The 20,200-nt window shown below is 50.4% G+C and overlaps 2 protein-coding genes across 2 annotated transcripts; one reads left to right on the forward strand and one right to left on the reverse strand.

Annotated features, from left to right (window-relative positions):
- Window positions 1–807: 807 nt before the first annotated feature.
- Cdc50 (cell cycle control protein 50A) lies at window positions 808–6,645 on the reverse strand. The gene is made up of 6 exons (XM_018640098.1): window positions 6,534–6,645; window positions 3,882–4,024; window positions 3,115–3,488; window positions 2,734–2,976; window positions 2,405–2,599; window positions 808–1,320 (listed from the first exon to the last, which is right to left on the reverse strand). Exons 1-6 carry the CDS (start codon window positions 6,565–6,567, stop codon window positions 1,278–1,280), a joined length of 1,032 nt encoding a protein of 343 aa, XP_018495614.1. The 5' UTR covers window positions 6,568–6,645; the 3' UTR covers window positions 808–1,277.
- Window positions 6,646–9,399: 2,754 nt separating this feature from the next.
- On the forward strand, window positions 9,400–15,040 carry mmy (UDP-N-acetylglucosamine pyrophosphorylase mmy). The gene is made up of 9 exons (XM_003744726.1): window positions 9,400–9,499; window positions 11,955–12,091; window positions 12,214–12,935; window positions 13,073–13,266; window positions 13,730–13,864; window positions 14,052–14,237; window positions 14,444–14,464; window positions 14,655–14,718; window positions 14,804–15,040. Exons 1-9 carry the CDS (start codon window positions 9,450–9,452, stop codon window positions 14,867–14,869), a joined length of 1,575 nt encoding a protein of 524 aa, XP_003744774.1. The 5' UTR covers window positions 9,400–9,449; the 3' UTR covers window positions 14,870–15,040.
- Window positions 15,041–20,200: the final 5,160 nt, after the last annotated feature.

Here is a 20,200-nt window from a genome sequence, read left to right on the forward strand (position 1 = left end):
TGCCGTCCGCGATTTCTCAAGCTCAGCCGTAGAGGATGGAAGTCCGGAATGACCGTATCGAGATTCTCGCAGGCATGCAGCGGGAATTCCGAATAGGAACTGGGACTCCGTAGACCAATACGGGGCATGGTCGGGAACTCGACGGGATGAACGCATGCCGCAGTAACCTATTTTGAAGTCGAAGAAGAACAACCCTCGTGGCAGATATCAGAGCATGTAGCTTCGGCGATCTGTACCGGGGTACCAAAGAACTCCTCTTCCCATGGGAAATATATCCTGAAGCAAGATTCTTTCTGGATGGGACATATGTGACTTGAGCTCTGTTCCTGGAGCATGAATTGGTCGCATCATCCCTTGCAGTGATCAGCCCGACGTGACTGTAAAGATTTGGCATTGCCCGCGCCGCGCCGTCGCCGCTCCAATTCTGAGCCTGGTCGCGATTTTCCGACATAAAGGCTCCATCTCTTGCGCTTCCGCCTACTCACTGAGTAAGATCAGAATCGGAGAAGAAGAGGCAAAGTATGTTAGGGAAGCTACTGGCGATTCAGGGCAAGAACTTGTCATCACGCTCCCCACCGAACCCCTGTAGCTCTCCGCTGCGGCTCTGGGAGATCTCGTCAGACTATCCCGCTGGCGGAAACTTAGCTGGAATCGAGGGTATTCGGTCCGATGATCATATTTGACCGCTCTCAGCTCGAGCAATTCAGTGTCTCGCGAGTTCAAGAGAAGCATGTGTTGCTATACGACAACGGACACGTGCGAGCCCTCCGAGTCGATGGGGAAAAAATGACTTGAAGCCCCTGTTGAAGTTTGGAACTCGACATCTTTATTCAACCTGTCTCAAAACTACTCTATCTTATCAGAGATAGCAGCAGAAATATCTACAAGTGACTCCTGGAGCAGATGTTCATACCAATCAAATTCGCAGCGATCAACGAACAGATATATATTGATTATATTACAAGATTCCACTCGAGTGTCACATCTGCGATTGACTCTCTTCAATCCAGCTGATAACAATTGACATGCTCAGGCATTCTAGCCGAAGAGTAAGTAAGTGCACTTGGGAATAACGATCAACAGCAACAGCGCTTCGTATAACGAATGTTCTAAGAATTAACTGATCGGATGTCTCCATCCTCTATTGTGTGCATGAAATGCGCGACTCGATAAGGCACTCCAAAGTCCCGACCGTTAAGAGGAGGCGCTATGCTATGACCTTATAGTTAAGTCGGTTGTTTGACTAGAATTCACGAAGTATAAACCTTGCTTGCGGCTCAGTATGGAGTCCGACCAGTAATACTGATGAGATCCCTCGTACTGGAATCGAAAAGTGAAGTTAATCCAGGATTTGAAAGAATTCAGGGGAAAGTTTGAATTTTGGGAAGATGCCGAGTTGCAGTCAGATTGAACTCGAACATGCTGAGATCTTTCTCCGCCCAGAGTCTGGCATTCACCAACCCGAATTTCTCTTCTGGAATCATTGAGCAACGACGAGCACACAATGGGAGCGGGAAGCGAGGCGATTTTCCAATGACGTTTCAGAGAGAAAATCATCGGGAATCGGATATCGTTCGTTGAGGAGAGGCTCGAAACATTCGTCATGGATCAATGTACATTCGTGTCGGTTCTTTGAGCTAGACCGACTCCCACCATACAGAAACTCTGTCTGAGGATGCAACGCGAAGACGCGACAGTTCAAGGCCCCAATCATCCAAGACAATAGACACAGTATCCGAAAACAGCATGGAAAACATGCGAAACAGGGATCGTGCTCACTTTTACTTACGTTTCTGAAACGTTCAGGCAGCTGAGTTAGAAGCCAACTACTCGCAGTTTAAATCGGGAGAGAAAGACAGAGTGGAGCCTCGCAGAGTGTTAGTGCTGTGGTTTACAGTGCTTTCGGGACGGGTGAGGCACTTTGAGCGAGCGAGCGAACGAGCGACGCTACAAGCTCGAACTCTGGGTCGCAATCAATTCGATGGTTTGACTGTCGGCTCCCGCGCGACTCTTCAGATTAATAGAGTTCACACAGGCTTGTACACCGTGCTTGTCCAAAATTCTTTGACTCATACTGACAACACCGAGAATAGAAGCCACAATGTCAATCACAAGGGAATTCGAGTCGTCAACAAACGAAAGGGCCCGAATCACATCCACGTTTCCCAACAATAACTAGTATCGGGTGGGGTGAACGTGTTTCCCGGGAAAGAAGAGATAAGTGCTTTTCACAAGACTTGAGCGTCGCAAGTGCAATCGAATAGGGTGACCCGGGTTTTGAAAGAATCGTCTCTGTTATTATTATGTGCAACATAAAAAAAATCCTAAAGCGGAGTTAGTCGCTCCACGTCGTCGGAACCGAACGGTGCGTAAGCAGCGAGCGATAATCGGAGGGGGAACTCACTTTTTGCCGAACTTGTGATGAATGAACAGGAAGCCCGCGCCGAGGACTAAGCACAAGCTGCCGACTGTCAAATAGGCGATGCCAAGGAAGGGGTTCTTGCCGCCCAGCCACGAAGTGTTGGATATGATGACTCGTTTTGTGCCCTTGAACCTCGCCACCGGATAATTGTATGTGATAATTGCTTTATACTTTCCCCTGGAAGAATATTCGGCAATAGGTTGAAATCACCTTAATCCCGCAGTAGTCCGAGTTTCGACATCATTTGAAAAAAAACAATACCTATTCGTGAGTATCTCCCCAGCTCACGTTTTTCATTTCTACGGACTTACTTCGGGAGTTTATGCTTGAAAGCTTCCAGATCGTGATTGATCCGCCCATAAAGCTTCCTGAATGTAGGCAGGGCGGCGGTTCTCATCCAGACGATCAAGGCTTCATTGGTGAAACCTCCCATTTCCTTGATGGTCGTCTCCCAGTAGGGTGGTTTGGCTGTTCCCTCGTAAGACGTCGCGTTCCGAAACTTAACGTTCCGGTCCGATGGCCACGAGATTTCGTCTTTCAGAATATCGACGTTCCTGATGAGAGAAAAAAATCGAAGCAAACGTTCCCCTCATTCCCCCTGATGGTCGGGTCGGCTCGCACAGTCAATGAGATCTCTCTCTCCAAGATCGATAAAATATTAAATCTCGACTCTGATCACGGGACATCCTTACCTCCATTTGTTCTCGGCCGTAAGCATCTCGAGAAGGATCGTATCATTGAAAAGGCTGTTCGCTATCGCCCCGCAGGGGGCAATCGGGAGCCCGCCCTCCCCGCCTGCTCTGTCGAAAGGTGCGCAGTCGGGTGACACATCGGTAGGTCTCCCAAGCAGCTGTTTATCGCTTCGAGATTTCACGTAGCGTCGGTGGTTCTGATAGAAGTTACTGAGCCCGTAGTAGACGTAGACGTGAGCCAGGATATCCTCCTCGATATCGAATTCTTTCTCACATTTGCATGAATTGCCAGTTCTATTGAAACGATTCGCCTCCAATATGTCCCTGCACAGCTTGCCGGTCTCGGTGACACACTCCGTATAATCAACTTGTATCTGGAACAGAAACACATATTGAGGCTGTCAGGGGGCGAAATGGCGAGCCCTCTGAGCGAAGGACCGGGGTAAATCAAGGGATGGCACGCGAGTATATGCCCAATAATTTCTCATGTAGTGAGTGTCAATTAACATTAAGAGATCATTCAGAGAAAGCATTGAAATACTCGCGCCTCGGCGCATTCCAATCACCCCTCACTCTCAATAAAAACAGAGTTGATCGAACTACGTTACGCATCGTCACTCTCCTACTGTGCGACGCTAAAAATTCATAAAATTAAGCGTACGACTACTCAAGACCAAGAAATAACAGTGAGCTACGAAGGTGCCTGATAGACGGAGCTCTTCCGGCCCAGGATCAGGAAGAGAAAGCTGCGAGACTCAAGCACTAACCTCTTTGACGGCGTCCGACGTCATCAGCAGCAGGATCCCGATGGGAATGAAAGCGAGGCCAACCAAGAAGAAGGTCGGCAGGACCGTCCCTGCCGTGAGTATCGGCTGCCATGCACTCAGACGTTGTTGTCGAAACGCACTACCTGAAAGATAAAGAGAACTCAGCTCATGACCAATACCCAGATGTCGCAACAGCTCCGTCTGTCTTCAACACGCACGGTAATCGTCCCCGTGAGGTTCCCACAGCGAGAAATGGCCTTTCCTCGACTGAAATTGGAGGAAATCAGGGATCGTTTGGCGGAATACGTTCATTTCGATCCCCAACGTTCGGAGACTCGTTGGGACTGGCGAAGCATCAATATACTTGGAACTTGTTCGAAACCTACGAAGGATCTTGACAGCTCATGAGATCCTTGAACAAACTCTCGAATGAAACAAAGGAGTTTCCCAGAAAACCCTCTCCTGATCAAATACCAGAAATGGAACAAACGATGAGTGGCGGCTCCTCTAGCTTCAAACGTGAGACGCAGGATCTGCCGGGAGCGCGCGAGGTCGACGTGGTCGGTCGCGGAGAAACGTTTGAGATATGTGTTCTCCCGTGTCGCTTCCTCAGAACATCCTCGGAGAAGACGACGAACGACCCACCTTTCCAGCAGCATCTGACTCGAGCGTTCTCTTCCGCTCGGGAACCTTCACCACTGCACTCAGATACGCGTTTTTCGACGGTGTACATCGCGAATCGTCGAGGGGCGAAAGCTCACGGAGCGACCGCATAGTCTCGGAAGGTTCCACCGATTTTTCGATGCTTCCTGAGAGAAGGTCTGCGTGGCTCCAACCATTATCCACGAACATGTCAACAGCGAGGTCATGAGCTGAAGGATTGGGTCTACCTGAGTTTTTGAATGATCTGCGCACTTCAATTATCCGCGAATGCTAAGACCGAGCTCTCCGCTGTCCCTTCCGACTGGGTGGACGACATCGGATGAGCCCGATGTCAGCCCGATACGGACACGTTTGCTGCCAGGAGATGCGACTCCGTGAGCGACTCGAAGGACTCGAGTGAGGAAAACACCTCTGGGAATCACCTCGGTCTGTGCCTCGATCGTTTTCGGATGCTCACCTAAAATTCGACGGAGGAACTCTTCCGCCGAAGGCATGGGAGCACTGCGGTGACTCGCGAGGCTCAAGTTTGCGAGCCGGATCAGCATAAATATGCGAGATCACTCCCGCCGTGCGGAACAATCTATCTCCTGCATGGTTGATTCAGTGTCGGCAAAGGGATCATCAACGGATGCCGAGGTCGGAAGCATCTCGGCTTTGTGTGGGAGCGGCTCCTTCCCCAAGAGTCAGCGGGGATCCGAGGTTCCGGAGAGAAATGCTCACAAGTGTTCGTCGAGCTCGACAGAAATGGCGAAAGCTGTACCCTGTATATGACGCCGGCACCGACGCCGGGAACATGAGTGAAAAGTACCTTCCCGTCATTCGTGGGAAGGCAGTCGGATGGGGTGAGTAATTTCCAAAATATAGAGGGAGAAATATATAAGTATCATCAAGAATGATAAGAAAATTGCATGCGGTGGAGCGTCGCCTCGTCGAGGTCAGAAGCGAGGACCTCCGAGAGGAGACGATAAGTTGAGGTGGATTGCGGAGGAGGAGCGATTATCGCATCGTCGCGTTGGATGGAACCGAAAATTCGTGAGCAGACGGGTAATCGTATCCCTTTGCTCTGCGCATGACGAAACGTTCCGAGGACGGATACGACTCATGGAAATTGGGTGTGCAGATCCACACGCCTAAACTCCACCCACCAATGCAGTGCGACCACCGTGGAATTTGGCCTACTTTCACTTTCGAGCCTGGGTACACATGTTTTCACAAGGATAAATGCACTGGCTGAGGCCCCGAGTCTCGTCGTCCGGTGACTGTCGACGATGGTCCTCAAGTAAACACAGCGTTGACAACTTCCTTCCGCCAGCCAGAAATGCTGATAGCATCCGTGAGCCAAGTTCCAGGACTGCGCAATACTTCGCTTGAATGAGGAGGGAGCTTGACTGACAGAGCACGGAGAAAAAAAATCCGGGACCCCCGGGGATCATCACGATCGAACGAAGAATTCCGACACATTGTAGGAGACGTGATGTCGAGAAAAGAAAATGCCAGCCTGGTAGAACCGGGGTTGACCTTCGGAGCTCTGTCGCTTCTCTGGAAAATCAACTCTAACCTTGCCCCAGTCCCGCTGTCAAGAGACATCCCGGAAACAAAGCGAAAGGTCTATTTGAGGAGGCTCGACAAGACTTCGGTCAGCCTTCTCATGATTGCCGACCAAGTCAATCACGACCGCGATCGAACAGCTAAAAGTCAGTCTGCCATTTCCAGTGCTCTGTCGACGATGATTCACTCGATTTTCCCTTACGAGGTCTATCATGATCGTTGGACCACGACTCACCTCACTGTTCACCGGGGCTTAATTCCCCACAACTGAGACAGAACTCAAAGTCGAACCACGACGATCGCTGTCAGAGCGACTTGTCAAAACTCAGACTGATTCGAACGAACATCGCGCCGTCCTTCACCTCCTCCGAGCAGGCATGATCAGCCATCTGAACCTGGCGTAGAGCTCCTTCGAGGTCGGAGTTCGAACTCTGGACTTACTTTTGGGGCGTTTACTCTGCACCTGGGGCTCCATGTCTTGAGTGAGTTTCTCTCATAGAATACTATTTTCACAGCTTTCAGCTCTCTCACACTCACACACTCAGAGCAGACCACTGTCGCCGTGTGATGTGTGGTGCACTAAAACACTCGCATGGGCTCTTCTGGTCCCAAAATAGTACCACACCGGGATCCGCTGGATTCAAAAGCACACTCAGACGCGTTTCCAGCTCAAATCGCGCTCACGTTCTGCAGACGTCCCGAGAATGCCGGTGAAAATCATGAAATGTTGGTGAAAAGCCTTTCTAGGATTCTCTTGTGTAATATTTGTGGTACCTTGGTCACGGTGACTAAGCAGTGCCACAAAACACTCGGTGATAGCCGCGTGTCACACAGTTTACCGCTCCATGACGATTCAATCGCTTGACCCCAAAGATCTGTTCGGAGGAGGATTAATTCGACTCTCGCAAGTCGATGGAGGTGAGGAGCACTAGCAAAGGATCAGCATCGTTCTTTCAAGTACCGCGGGACTTTCATCGAGTGCGCGGATGCTCTTTCTCGTTCCACTTTGTCTACTCTGAACAGACGATTCGCGATCAGCTGACGAGCGCGCCTCTCCATCGACAGATCCCGGAACTTGGCTCGGACCTATCGGGCGGAGTGCCTCAGTCTCTTGGCGTATTTTCTAGCAACTGGCTCTAGGCGAATTCTCTTCAGCATATCGATGCGAGAAGCGAAAAGTATTTGAAGAAAATACTGGAGGTACTTAGAATGGGTCATTCAGTATTCCGCTCGTGAGTCTTCACCGCTGCCACCATGGATAATCAGGCCGTCGAATCACTATCGAAATCAATTCTACTGGTTCATACACGGAGTTGGAAGCTCTTGGTCTGGCGAAAAATCTTCAATACAATGATCCGTTCGATTGGTGCCCGATCGGATCACGCTGTGGAGCACCGACGCACTGAATTCATTGAGCTCCATTCCAATCCTCCAGCGCTTGGGGAACTCCTGAATCTACACGAATCCCCTTCGATTCGATTACGCGATCACTAGGCTCGTTCCGAGGAGAAGTTCGAAAATCTTCGCGTACGACTTTCATCTCCCGGTTTTCTTCTTACGTTTATTTATGCTCTGCGACCGTGGTCATGGCGTAAGCAGACTCCCGGGAGCTTGTTTGACGATTTTTAAGAGCTTCGCGAGCATGACGTTTCCCTTTTTCGCGTATTACATTCGACTGAGAAACGTTTGAATTCTTCTGGATGACGTTCGAGACAATGCCAGTCGCACTCATTCTCGCTGAGCGTAGAAATCCTGCCTCAGTTGACCACCAAGGGACTCCTGCCGCTCTCTCATGACGGATTTAGGGTTCTCCTCACCCGTAGTCATAGTCATTATGTGTTACCCCGCGAGCAAGACTCTGATTCTTGGCGAAATGATTTAAAAGTCTTCTCGCGCGCAGGAGAGCGCTACGGTGGCTTGGAACCGATTCCAAAGTTTGACCTTCAAATATTCGAGCCCCGCTATCGCGCAATCACAGACACTGCCCGCAGAAAATTCAGTTCCTTTGCAGCTCTTGCCGATTGAGCGCCGAATTTCGATGCCCACCAACCCAAGGTATCGTTGATCTTTTACTTGATCTCAGAGCGCGCGTCTTCCGCAGCTTCGGTTGGGCTCCTCCGAGTTTTCTCCCGAAGCATTCTAATGATGCTCGATCCGCGGATAACCATATTATCTAACGGATAGGCCATCACGAAACGGTTCTGCCACATGTTTAGCCCGGCTCGTGCTCCCCATGTTCCTCGCGAAGCGAGCCCCTACTTCTCCTGAGCAAAACCGCCCCCACGATAATCCGGGGCCGTTTTTTCGACCAGTTATACTCTTCCTGCAAACTCGTGGAATGGTCTTCCGCATGCCGATAATCAGATATCCTGAGTTAGGCTCAAGCGCAAGAGCGAGTTTTTCGATTTCCGAAATCGCTGCTCGCCGAGTCTGTAATTGATCGATCGGTCCCTTGACGTCGGATAGCTCCGTACGCTTGAATTTCGTCATATTTCTGTCTGGGTCTCGGGTGGGCGTAAATCGTAGCGCCCTCCTTGGTCGAAAATCGGCGTTGACGAAAACCAACCTTGACCTCTCTTGAGTTTTCACGCGAAAATTCAGAATCCGTGAAAAACGATAGCAGAAGCATTAGTGTTCACTGAGACGAATGTCGGCTCCACCCCCAATTCCAGCTAACAGCTGGCGGGGCCGAATTCTTGCTTGCTGATTCGACGACAATTTTCGTTCGCTCGTACGAAATTTCCACGCCGGCGTTATCGAGGGAACGCAATGAAACCGGCGCAAGCGATCGTCGCATGCGGAAGATGACTGATCACTGAGCGGTCAGTTTGACGAGCGTTCATTCGACTAGACAGTGGTCATTGTACGCGAGGCAAAACGCGCCGCTGCGAGGGCTTCTCGGTGAGGGGTGCCCGTGGGATTAACGGTACATCGTGAGCGGATCCGACAGACCGACAGCAGTCAGTCATTCCGTGTTCATCGGTAGTTTTGCGACCGAAGGATTGGCGCCGTCTCTTTCGGTGAGTTGTTTCGCGTTGGATTATCATTCGAAGTACTCTCGTGGAGTCCGAGCCCTGCTTCGCTCGTACCTCTCGGAGGATGGAATTTCGCGGAGGTTCTCAGAGAGCGTGAGTACACCTCGTAGTCGGGAGTTCTAGGAAGGATGATCGAGTCACCATCAACGAAGCGATCCAAACACTTCTCATTAAAAACCCTCTCTGGCGAGCCCATCCTCTCGTAGTTCACCCCAGCTCGGTCTGAGACTTCGTCGATTCCGCATCGTGCTCAGTCTGAGGTCGGAGGGCAAACTCTTCGGAGCCGAGCTCTTTGTAGTTAAGTCGAAGCTTTGTAGCTAAGATGGGTCCCCATCGCAGCGACGTGGTGCTCCATGCGTCTCCCCCTGAGAGGTAAACTTTTGGAAGACAAGTTTGTTCGAATCCCCCTCATTTATGTAGATGTAGCCTTCGCTTCTTTCACGCCGGAGTCGCGGCTTGATGTTCTGTAAGCTCCTATTCTCGGACTGATTACTCCCATGATATCCGTAGCTCTCTACAATCATCAGATTGTTAGCTGCCCTCTCCGGAACAGAGCTCATTCTCAGACCGCAATAAGTCTCAAAGGCGCTCGTCAACTCAAAACTCTTCCAACGAAACTAGTTTTCGCCAGGGTCAGTAGTTGTTCGAGAATTTCGTCGACCCGTTCGAAGTTATCCCCCGCGCCCTACCGCGGAACTCCGTGCTCATACGATGTGTGAGTGAGTGATTGACAGACATTCTCATCAAGCGAAACTCGACAGTCACTCGAACCACAGTTCTGACTTCTGTTGCTGTTGTCAGCCTGTGACAAAGAGCGTTTTTGTGTGGAAGTCGCCGCCGATCGAGCGAGACCTTGGTGAGAACCGGATCGGGATGAAGTCTTACTGCTGTCCCATAATCCATTGATCCGACTTGTATCCACCTTGGTGTAACAACAATTTTATATAATTACACGTCTTATTGTACAACGCAGCTCTGTACGGAGCGAAAGTACTTGACGTACCAAGGGCTCTTTCACTATGCTCGCCGTGTAATCAGGTGTTGTGAATAATCGCTGCTCCGTGAAACAGCATACATCGTCCACTCCGTAGCGGGATCGCTTTGCTTATAATGGTTTGTGACCATAAAGAGACGAGCGATTCACGTTCGTAATTCGAAACGATCCGCTCGCGATCGCTCATGAATGTTGAACGTTTATGGTTTACTTAATGTTCGAATTCCTATCGGAGTAGCGGTGGTATCGGAGCATAACAATTACTCTGTCATAATCCGAATCGGAAGCCGATTGAGTAGCTGCCGCTTTGCCAGAGATCGATTCGCCCAAGTCAGAGCTCGAAGTAGTCAGAATCGGAGAAAGAATTTGTCAGAGATCGGAGTGCGCTCCCATACTTGCTTCGACCACACGCGGCATGATTTCTAGGCTTCACCCTCATTCAGGATCTGCTTCAGGTCGGAGCAAAATTCTCTCTTGTTCGAAGGTCTCGCATCGATCGGGGGATTAATTCGACGAGCTCCTGAATGTGGGGAACGCACCCCTTCTTTCGATGTTCGCATCGCTGACCCACCCCATAGCAACTCATTCCGACCCCGAGAAGCGGGCCGAGATTATTGGTGAACAGCATAGGAATGAATAAGCGTACAGGACTCGGATTCCTTTTCCAGAGTAAGACTCTGCAGAGCGTTCGCTTACGATAGGGGCTGCACGTGGGCAACTCATGTAGATCCGTTCCGTCGGTGGGACATCGCGAGATCATCCATGCGATGAGGTAGCTTAAGGGAGAAACGTAATTCGGAGACGCTCCCCGATACACTGCCGACGCGGGCGGGCCGGCTAATGGCTCGTCCGGCCTACCAGCAGCTGCGGAATTTAAGTCACTCGAAATTTCACTCACCACATGCTCTGTGCCAGGGAATGCGTTCGCGTGGCACGTAAATTCTGACGGTCATTTCCTCAATCCATGTATCACGCCCGGCACATAATCACATAGCGTCGCGCTGCGCATAGCAGAGCTCAAACGGAACGCCACCGGTGCAGCGGTCTTCCGCGATTTCGCGGATTAAGCAGTCAGCAGAGCGTGTCGGCATTTGAAATTTCATTTTTAGCTCTCTCTCGATCCCTCTGAGAGCGCTGGTAAAGCGCGAGACTCTCTGTTGAGCAATTGGTAGAGAGCACTCGAGACGGCTATGTTTGATCTTTAGCGATGCGAGTGTCAATCCGCGCGATACGGTGGAGAGTGCTCCTGGAGAGCTCCTTCAACGCGTTCGGATGTTGTGGGAAATCCGCGCGTTCGAATGCTGTTAGAGGCCCGTTGTCGCCAGCTCCGAGGAAGCTCGAACTTCTGGACACCCGAAATGCCTCGTTACATTGTAAAGGATGGCCGTTTCAATCGAGTCGAAGATCCGATGTCTGAGGACCCATACCATCAGATGTGAGTGCTCTGATCGTCGCAGCCCGCATTGATCACTGTCGGGCGATCGACAGAATCGGCGCACGCGCCGTATTTTTTTACGCGCAGCGCGGCGTCACCCATCGAATGGGTTTTCTGCTACTGCTCGATCAATGGTAGATTGTTTCGATTCCAAACCTCACCTAACTGTCCTCGTCATCGGTTGCGCTCCGTCTGTCTTCCGGCCAGCTTATGCAACGATGATGGAAATGGGTCAGCTGGTTGGGGGAGACGACTCCACGAGTTTCTTCTCCCGAGCGATGAACTGGAATAGATACATACTACGTTTTTTATGATGATCGATCCATTAATAGACCAGCTGGGCTCTCGACAGCTGGTCTTACTCAGTGGCTCCCATTGATCTGACTATCTACTTCCAGCCACGCTTACTTCAGCGAGCACGCGATGACTGAAGCTGAAACCAGGAAAATCAAGCAACTGCTCGACGAACATGGACAAGAACATCTTCTGCAGTTTTGGGATGAGCTCAACGAAAAACAACGAGGCCAACTTGTCGGTGCGTATTCCGGAATATCACAAAAAAAATGATTCCCTGGAGAACTTGGAGTCTGATTGGATGGCGAGAAACTCATCGGGGAGCTGAGAGCTTCACCTGACATGATTGTTCCCTTTCGACAGCTGACATCCACTACGTGGATATCGCGAGATGCATGGCCGCCTTCTCGAACGTTATGGTACCGAATAAAGAGGAGAACCTGGATGAACTCCTAGAACCAGTTCCAGCCGAAAAGTTCGGCTCAATCGCTCGCGCGTCCAAAGATGAGCTCGCCGCATACCGGAAAGCGGGGCTCGAAGCAATTTCCCGGGGCGAGGTCGCTGCGCTGCTCTTGGCTGGCGGTCAGGGAACACGTCTGGGAGTGCCTTATCCCAAAGGAATGTACGACGTTGGTTTACCGTCCGGGAAAACCCTGTACAATTTACAGGCGGAACGACTCATAAGATTGGAGGAGCTCTCTGAGCGTCAAACCGGAAAACGCGGTAGCATCCCCTGGTACATCATGACCAGCGAGCACACGAAAGAACCGACGATCGAATACTTTGAGAAAAACGGTTTCTTCGGCCTCGAGGGTGACAATCTGGTGGTGTTCGAGCAAAACATGATGCCCAGCTTCACCTTCGACGGAAAAATCATTCTGGAGAAGAAACACCGCTTAGCTCTCAGCCCGGACGGGAATGGTGGGCTGTATAACGTTCTATACAAGCGCGCCATCCTCGAGGACATGAAGAAGAGAGGAATCAAGTTCATACACGTCTATTGCGTCGACAACATACTCGTCAAGATCGCCGATCCCACTTTCATCGGATTCTGCATGAGCAAAGGAGCAGACTGTGCTGCCAAGGTATCGTCGCTCCACCTCTCGATAGCTGGGCCGGATTTATTCCGAAACTATTCGGGCGCCTTATTCCCTTCGAGGACAAACATCCCCATCCTTTACTGTCTTGCGAAAAGGAGTTGAATGTTCCATCTACTTTCCAGGTTGTGAAAAAGGCTACTCCTACAGAGGCCGTCGGAGTGGTGTGCCGAGTGAACGGACGCTATCAAGTGGTCGAGTACTCCGAGATCTCCGCCGAAACAGCTCAAAAGAGAAATTCGGACGGCAGTCTGACTTTCGACGCCGGCAACATATGCAATCACTTCTTTACGTTCGACTTCCTGACTCGAGTGTCCGGGTAAGTTTCCTGCATCGTCTCATTAGTTCCTTCGACTGGGATCTTTCGACGCTCGCCCCACAGCCGCATGTTATCCCTCACGCAACCCCATCCCCTCTCTCCTATCCGATGCTCCCTCCGTAGACTCGCCGCTTGCTTGTCGAAGCTGGATATCAACGGCAACGAAGATCCGCAAAGGTAAGACGATGCCCCGCACTCTGGGTTTTGTGAGTCCTTGTCCCGCAAGGAGTCGGTTCTGGATCCCCTGTGGAGCCTGCCTCTCCCGATACCCTGAATTCCCGATTTCCTTCTTGTTCTGCACCTGTGACCCTTCTAGTTCTGTATGCATAGTTCGATCGGTTTCTTCACTTTCGAGGGAATTCCTTCTGCGAGGGGAAGGAACCGTATTTTCTTCTCACGCACGAGGAGAGAACACGGGGTAAACTCTGGAAAAAATTATCCACTAGGCTCGAATTCATTGCAGCAAAAAAGCGCTCAAGTACCACATCGCGAAGAAGAAGATCCCGTACCTGAACAATGAGGGCCAAGTGACGAAGCCCGAGAAACCCAACGGCATCAAACTCGAAATGTTCGTGTTCGACGTCTTCGAATATTCCGAGTGAGTATTCGTGAAGGATTATGTCTGTGGAGCGTGTGGAATGTCGATCACTCGATCACCCGCCGAGCCGTGGAGGAAGAGCAGGCGCCAATTTCATAGGCGAATATTCTTTCGTTTCGACTGCGGAACGCTATTAAACTCGGAGAATATGAGTTCCGGCACGCTGACGCTTTTCTTTCTCCTTTAGTAACTTCGCTGTTTGGGAGGTTCTTCGAGAAGACGAGTTCTCGCCCCTGAAGAACGCGGACGGTGCCGAGAAGGATACGCCGACGACTTGTCGGCATCACCTGTACGACTTACATCATAGATACATTGTCAATGCGGGAGGGACTTTCATCGATGAAAATGGAGCTCCCATCGCCTTGATTCCGTCGTAAGTCCTATATTTAGCGTGAGCTTTAGAACCGAAACCCAGCTCGCTCTCGTATCCATCATCATAGGCATGATGCCAAAGCGAAGGCGCATGAATTAGTCCCGATCGATGTTAATTCGGAGCACTCTATCTGTATGCAAAAATTGATTGAATGATCCTATCGAATGTTTCGACTTGATGTTCATTGTTTTACGCTCTGATTTCAGTTCCAATAGAGCTGTAAAGAGGTTTGTAGTTTTCACCTGCCTTTCCGTTTACTTTTTATGGCGATCTTGTAATGGTTACTCCGGATAGATAGCGCACGGGAGAACGAGTGGCAGTTGTAACCAGCCGAAAACTCTCTTTCTTGTGTCTTACCAATGATGAAAAAAAGTTCGGTCTATCCCGGGTCGTTGACATTCTGCTTATTCCCAACAGTGAGAAAGAGGTTCACGAGCCGATAGTGTGTGAAATTTCCCCGTTGAGATCGTATGATGGAGAGGTGAGTCTCATTCTGAATATTATGTCCTTCCGGTGACATTATACGTACCGTTCCCAGACTGAAAAACGTCTCCAATGGTTTCCAGCTCCTCGAGGATCTCGTGAAAGGGAAACAATTCCGAGCGCCACTACACTTGACCCTGGACTCCTGAGATACTTCCGGCCTGGAATTTCCCTAGAATTTCTACGATAAATCACACGTTATGCGAATCATGAATCCTTAGTTTTCTCTTTTTAGACCTGCAGCCTCAACCTTTCACATCCTCACTGGAATCTAGAATCAAATTCTTTCATGAGTATCTCCATCGTATCGCGGGAACGTAGCTCATATTGGCCGATTAAAGAGTTCCCGGGGAATTTGATCGTTCCATCTGGTATCCGCGGCGATTGACCTCAGAGCTGAGTTCCAACCGAGCTACATTTTTGAACGAGTCGAAGGAGTCATTTTGCCGAGAGACTCGAGCTGAACCTGGAGCAGAGGGGTTGCGCTTTCTATTTGTCACACAGTTCTCTGCGAAGGTCACTGAGGTCGAGTAGACCATTTCGGGAATCGTTCTATGAATGCTTAAATTCAATAAAAAATTCAGCAAGAGACAATGCGATCCTTATGGAGGACTCGGACACCCCGAGAAATGTCCTGCCGGCGACTCAGATCCGATTTCGGGTCAATAAATCAGAATAAAAGCACGAACAGCGCCTCTTCGTATTTAATGCATTGGACACATCTCGGGCGTCCCTCACTCTTCCGAAATCATTGGTCCAATATCCGTTGAGCCATAAACACGCTACACATTCCGACAGCGACCATGACACACCTGAGGGTGACCATGATTCCCGTGAGTAAACCAATCCGTTGTGCAGAATGATTTTCCAAGGATACACCACGTCTTGACTGTCAACGGAGGACGAATCCGAGATCTGTAGCAGTTTTCCAGTCCTTGTGTCCTATCCTATTGCTCACGATTTCATGACTCCATCGTCAGTGGCTGCACAGGATGTCGCTCGATAAACATGGTCAAGTCGGGGGCTACCACGGCGGACTGTTCAAAGATGTGAGTAGTCCCTCCAACCGCATCCGCGGCGAGCGAGTGATAAGACGGGGTATTCCCTCCAAAGAGCTCCGATCACCTTGGCGTACGGCCAGACTCCGACTGTGATAACGAGGGCTGAATCGCAGGTCTGCAAATTGATGAACGCGACTCATTTCGCCAAAGTGCCTGAAGACCTGACATTCGGCGACTGTAATGAGACCGCGTGCTCTGGGATGTTCGCACCCGTGTTGGCCAATGTAGGCATCCTTGAGTTGTCCATCTGAGTCCCCTACCGTCAGGTCCGATGCCGAATGGGCCAAACCCCATTCTATAGCCACCATATGAGATTTATTCCATCCGATTCGACAGGAGAGCGACATAGCTTTCGGGCCGCACAGCTACCTCAATACATATGGCCAGCATTTCGATCCCGGCTCTCCGATCACTTATGAGCAATACGTAATCATCACTGGTGAGTACGTTCTTCAAGGCTCAACGGGATTACCTGCTCGATGTGCCCGATTTTTCCGGATCTCGTTCTGCGATGGGGACTCCCCGATGAATTACATCGACGAGGACTTCTTACCGTATTCTTGCGAAGCAGGATACGGACCGCGAGGCGAGGCCAGTCCTGGGCTTGGGAACCTCTCGACCGATGTCGGCCCAAGGACAGAGGTCCTCCTGCCGACTTTTGCCTCCGCTGAGTCTTTCAATCCAGGGGCAGTGGAAGGAGTTCACCCGAAGGGTCAATTTGTCCATTCCGTAAAACAACACTCAATACTTTTGCGATTACAGGCATGAAGGTCGCTTACGGTACGGATTCGACATCTCTACTCTGGATCTTGGATCTAGGGATGTACGTGATGATGATAAGCATGCCGTGGCTTGTCGCGGCTTCGGTGTTCTTCGTGGTATGGCTACAGAACAAGCTGACAGATCCAGAGGCGCAAGACTTTGGAGTTCTCGTCGTTTCTGGTTATCAGACCATTCTGAATCAGGGTTCGTGATACTTTCGAAATCTCCGATGTATTCCTTATTTTCGGTCGGCTCGTCGTGATAGCGATTCTGGGGCGGAGCGTGAGCATCATCGGGGCTCGGGCTCGACATGGAAGCTCGCTTATGCGAGGCGTTTCGCTTCCACCTTGGAATAACTCGTCTGGCAGCGTTCACGTTAGGTCTTCCGAATTCCATTCGAGCTGTGAATAGGAATTCCGTTCGTCTCCAGGCGGGGACTTCAGCAGCAAGAGCGTGGTGAGTCGCGCCATCGTCATACTCTTCATCTTTGTGGCGTTTTTTGTGAACAACCTCTTCTCCTCCTTCATCAAAGCGTCGATGGTGATGAAACCCCCAACCAAACGAATATCCTACATCAAGGAGCTCGTGAAGGAAACGAAAATACGGCCAGCCATCACCGCGAACTCCTACCTTACAAACCTCATAAGGGTGAGTTCTCAATCAGCCGGAATCCCCGTCCTACTGAGCGCCATTCCTCCTCGAACAGTCCGGAGGGATGCGCGCAGACACAAGGGCGTTATCAATTGCAGTCTTTAGATCTTGCGAAAAAACTACGAAAAAATAAACCCATTTAGATCCAAGGAGATGCCAACCCAGACTACAAGGCTCTCGCGAACATGTTCGACAGATTTGGTCTTCCTGCAACTCCGCAGGAAGTCTTGTCACCTGCTGTGACGAGGGGAATCTTCAACGGTACCTCCTTCACGATTCTCGATTGCGAACTCTTCAAGTACTTCTTCTATTATGGGTGGCAAGCGAATGAGGACACCCGAGGGGCCTTCTATTACTGCGCAAAGGACTTTGTGATGGTCATCCACGCTACCTGGTATTTCAATCGTCATACGCTCCCAAAGCAGTTCGTTCGCGAATTTAACAGAAAGTAAGCAAGCAGAGAGGGGTTTGTGGTATCTCACCTTCCTTTCCGTGCATTCAAAGCACCGAGATGAGGAATCCACTGGAATCCCTCAAATGTACTTCGTTCCCGGCAGGACCAATTGGCTGATGGAATCGCCGTCGCGATACGTACGGGAGTACTCATTGCCGCAAATTCCTCCGTGGTCGAGAGTGTACGACAATCCCATCAACGAGGATAATGACGATCCGATTACTCTTCAAGAGACTGCGGGATCGCTATTCATATACTTAGCGGGGATAGGCTCGTCATGTATATTTTTCGGTCTCGAATGTTTGTATCATTTTGCTTGGAAAAATCTCGAACGATATGCGGGATTTTCCTCGACCATGTACTCAGCTATAGCATGAAAACTCCGACTCTCGAGGGGAGCCTCATCGACATCTTACTTCTCATTAGTCTGATTGAGTTCCGGTTGAGGATATCAGATTACTTAGAGATTCTCAAACCTTAGTCCGAACGACCTCCACAGACAAGAAAGAAATCGCATGATGAAATGTATTGTACTCTTTTCTTGCACCGTAAGCAAGGTCATTATTCTCTGCGCTGCGTCGTTCGTACATGATTTGTGAGATTGTTGGAGCGTCTTCGGAATCTCTTCAAGTCTCCCATAGGTTTCGGAACAGCAGCACCCGATCAGAGCTCGTCAGACAAGGATTTGCGGAGGGGCCGTGGATTACAGTCCGGGGAAGGATGAAGTCCAAGATAGGCTTGGTGATGAGGGGGAAATCTCGGTTCCGATTCGATCGGCGAAAAGGGATATCTGCAGGAATTTCAGCTCCGAGATTCGAGAGCACTCAACTCTACCTATCTGGTGGGTTCAGGCGCGAGCCCAGGATTTTGTTTACGGGAGGCGGGGCAGGGTCATTGTCTCGGTAGGGGCGAACCCCCGATGATGATGAGCCTCAAACGGAGCCCTATATACCGGAAGGAGATCATGAGGGGGTTGCTCTCCCTTCACATTGGGTGGCTTGCGGAAAGCTCGACCGGGTCGTTCAATTTATCGCTGCTTCGATCTCGTATACAAGTCGTAGGGGAGAATGGTTCGCCCGATTGTCACGAGTCTCGTTCATCGATCGGCCGCCGCTCCGAGATCTCTGCCGCGGTCATCAATCATTGGTGATACTCCTTAATTTTGAGGCAATACCAACAGCGAACAACTACCCTGAAGTCTCGGAGTTCAGCTTTCTCCGGTTGTCGTCGTTGAGAACTCTCAACCCCTTTGCTTCGGTGGGAAAATGCCTCATCTGAGAGTCTCCTATATTCCTGTTAGTGATCCACCAAAGTGACGGAGTATTCTGCCTTCAAGATAGTGACGATTCGCATGTTAAGGGTAGGTAAAGATACAGACGCCGTACATGAACAGACCCACTTCCGTTGCAGTTTTCGTTCGCAATCAACGGAGCGGAGAATCAGGTCGGAGGATTTCATGGCGGTATCTTCGATGCGGTGAGGAGAACCGAGTTCGGATCATATCTGATAGGGGAAAACATTTCAGACTCGGCGCGTAATCTCCTCTCTAACCTCTTCTCAAGGTCTGCTCGCTCATGAATACGACATACAGTGCGAAATTGCCTCCCGACCTGTCTTGGGGCGACTGTGACGAAACCTCTTGTTCCGGGATGTTTGCGCCTCTAATAAGCAATGTAAGGAAGAGCACTCTTCTCATGAATCACTTCCTTCCGATCCTCCAATATCGGACTTCCTCCAATCGCTCAGCGGCCGACAGATCGAAACCTACATCAACACGGCTGCTAATCGCCGTTGAGGCTAATGAAGAATCCATGATTGAGTTCGTTTTTTTCGCGATCCGGCTTCCAGGACAGCGACGTTGCCTTAGGTCCTCACTGTCTCCTCGACACTTACGCTCGACATTTTGAGCCCGGAGCTCCGACGAACTTCGAACAATTCGACATCGTCACGGGTACTTATATCGGATGACCGCCATTCATAGGTCAATCACCAGGACATGTTCCCGTATCGTTGATATTCGCCACTTCAAATCTAAATATCGGGGCTGTAAAATTTCCAGGCATGCGCACGGCTTACGGAATAGATTCCGCATCGGTTCTCAAAGTCCTGGACACCGGAATGTACATCCTGCTGCTCCTGCTGCCTTGGCTCGTGGCCGGCCTTGTCATGCTGGCTGCCCGCCTCCAGAGCATTGCGAGTTTCAACGAAGTTCGAGAGAATGACATCGACGCCGGTGTTCTAGTCATCGCGGGCTATCAAACTATGCTGAATCAAAGTAGGATGGGTTTCTCTTACTAACTGGGTCTCGGATGGTGTGAAAAAAAGGCTCCTCCAAGCCAAGGGCTTGGGCCGTCAAATTCCTCTTTGATATTGACTTTGGGCTGATCTTGGTCTCCTTCAGGTGCCCATTACAGCAATAAACTCGTGTCGAGTCGGTTGGTGGTTATGTCGTACATCCTAGTGGCGTTGTTCCTGACAATTTTGTACTCCTCGTACGTGAAAGCCTCCATGATGATCACACCTCCGACGAAGCGAATATCCAGCCTCAAAGA

This window comes from Galendromus occidentalis, unplaced genomic scaffold (genome assembly GCF_000255335.2).
Source record: "Galendromus occidentalis unplaced genomic scaffold, Mocc_1.1 scf7180000077474, whole genome shotgun sequence".
NCBI classification, from domain to species: Eukaryota; Metazoa; Arthropoda; class Arachnida; order Mesostigmata; family Phytoseiidae; genus Galendromus; species Galendromus occidentalis.

Excerpts from the sequence above, each read along its gene's own strand:
- Cdc50 (XM_018640098.1), bottom strand. The coding sequence starts at position 6,567 with ATGGAGCCCCAGGTGCAGAGTAAACGCCCCAAAA. Across the intron at positions 4,025-6,533 it reads GCAGAGTAAACGCCCCAAAA|GTAGTGCGTTTCGACAACAA; the intron begins GTAAGTCCAGAG and ends TTTATCTTTCAG. Across the intron at positions 3,489-3,881 it reads CGTCGGACGCCGTCAAAGAG|ATACAAGTTGATTATACGGA; the intron begins GTTAGTGCTTGA and ends TTTCTGTTCCAG.
- mmy (XM_003744726.1), top strand. The coding sequence starts at position 9,450 with ATGGGTCCCCATCGCAGCGACGTGGTGCTCCATGCGTCTCCCCCTGAG. Across the intron at positions 12,092-12,213 it reads ACAACGAGGCCAACTTGTCG|CTGACATCCACTACGTGGAT; the intron begins GTGCGTATTCCG and ends CCCTTTCGACAG. Across the intron at positions 14,465-14,654 it reads TCCAATAGAGCTGTAAAGAG|TGAGAAAGAGGTTCACGAGC; the intron begins GTTTGTAGTTTT and ends TATTCCCAACAG.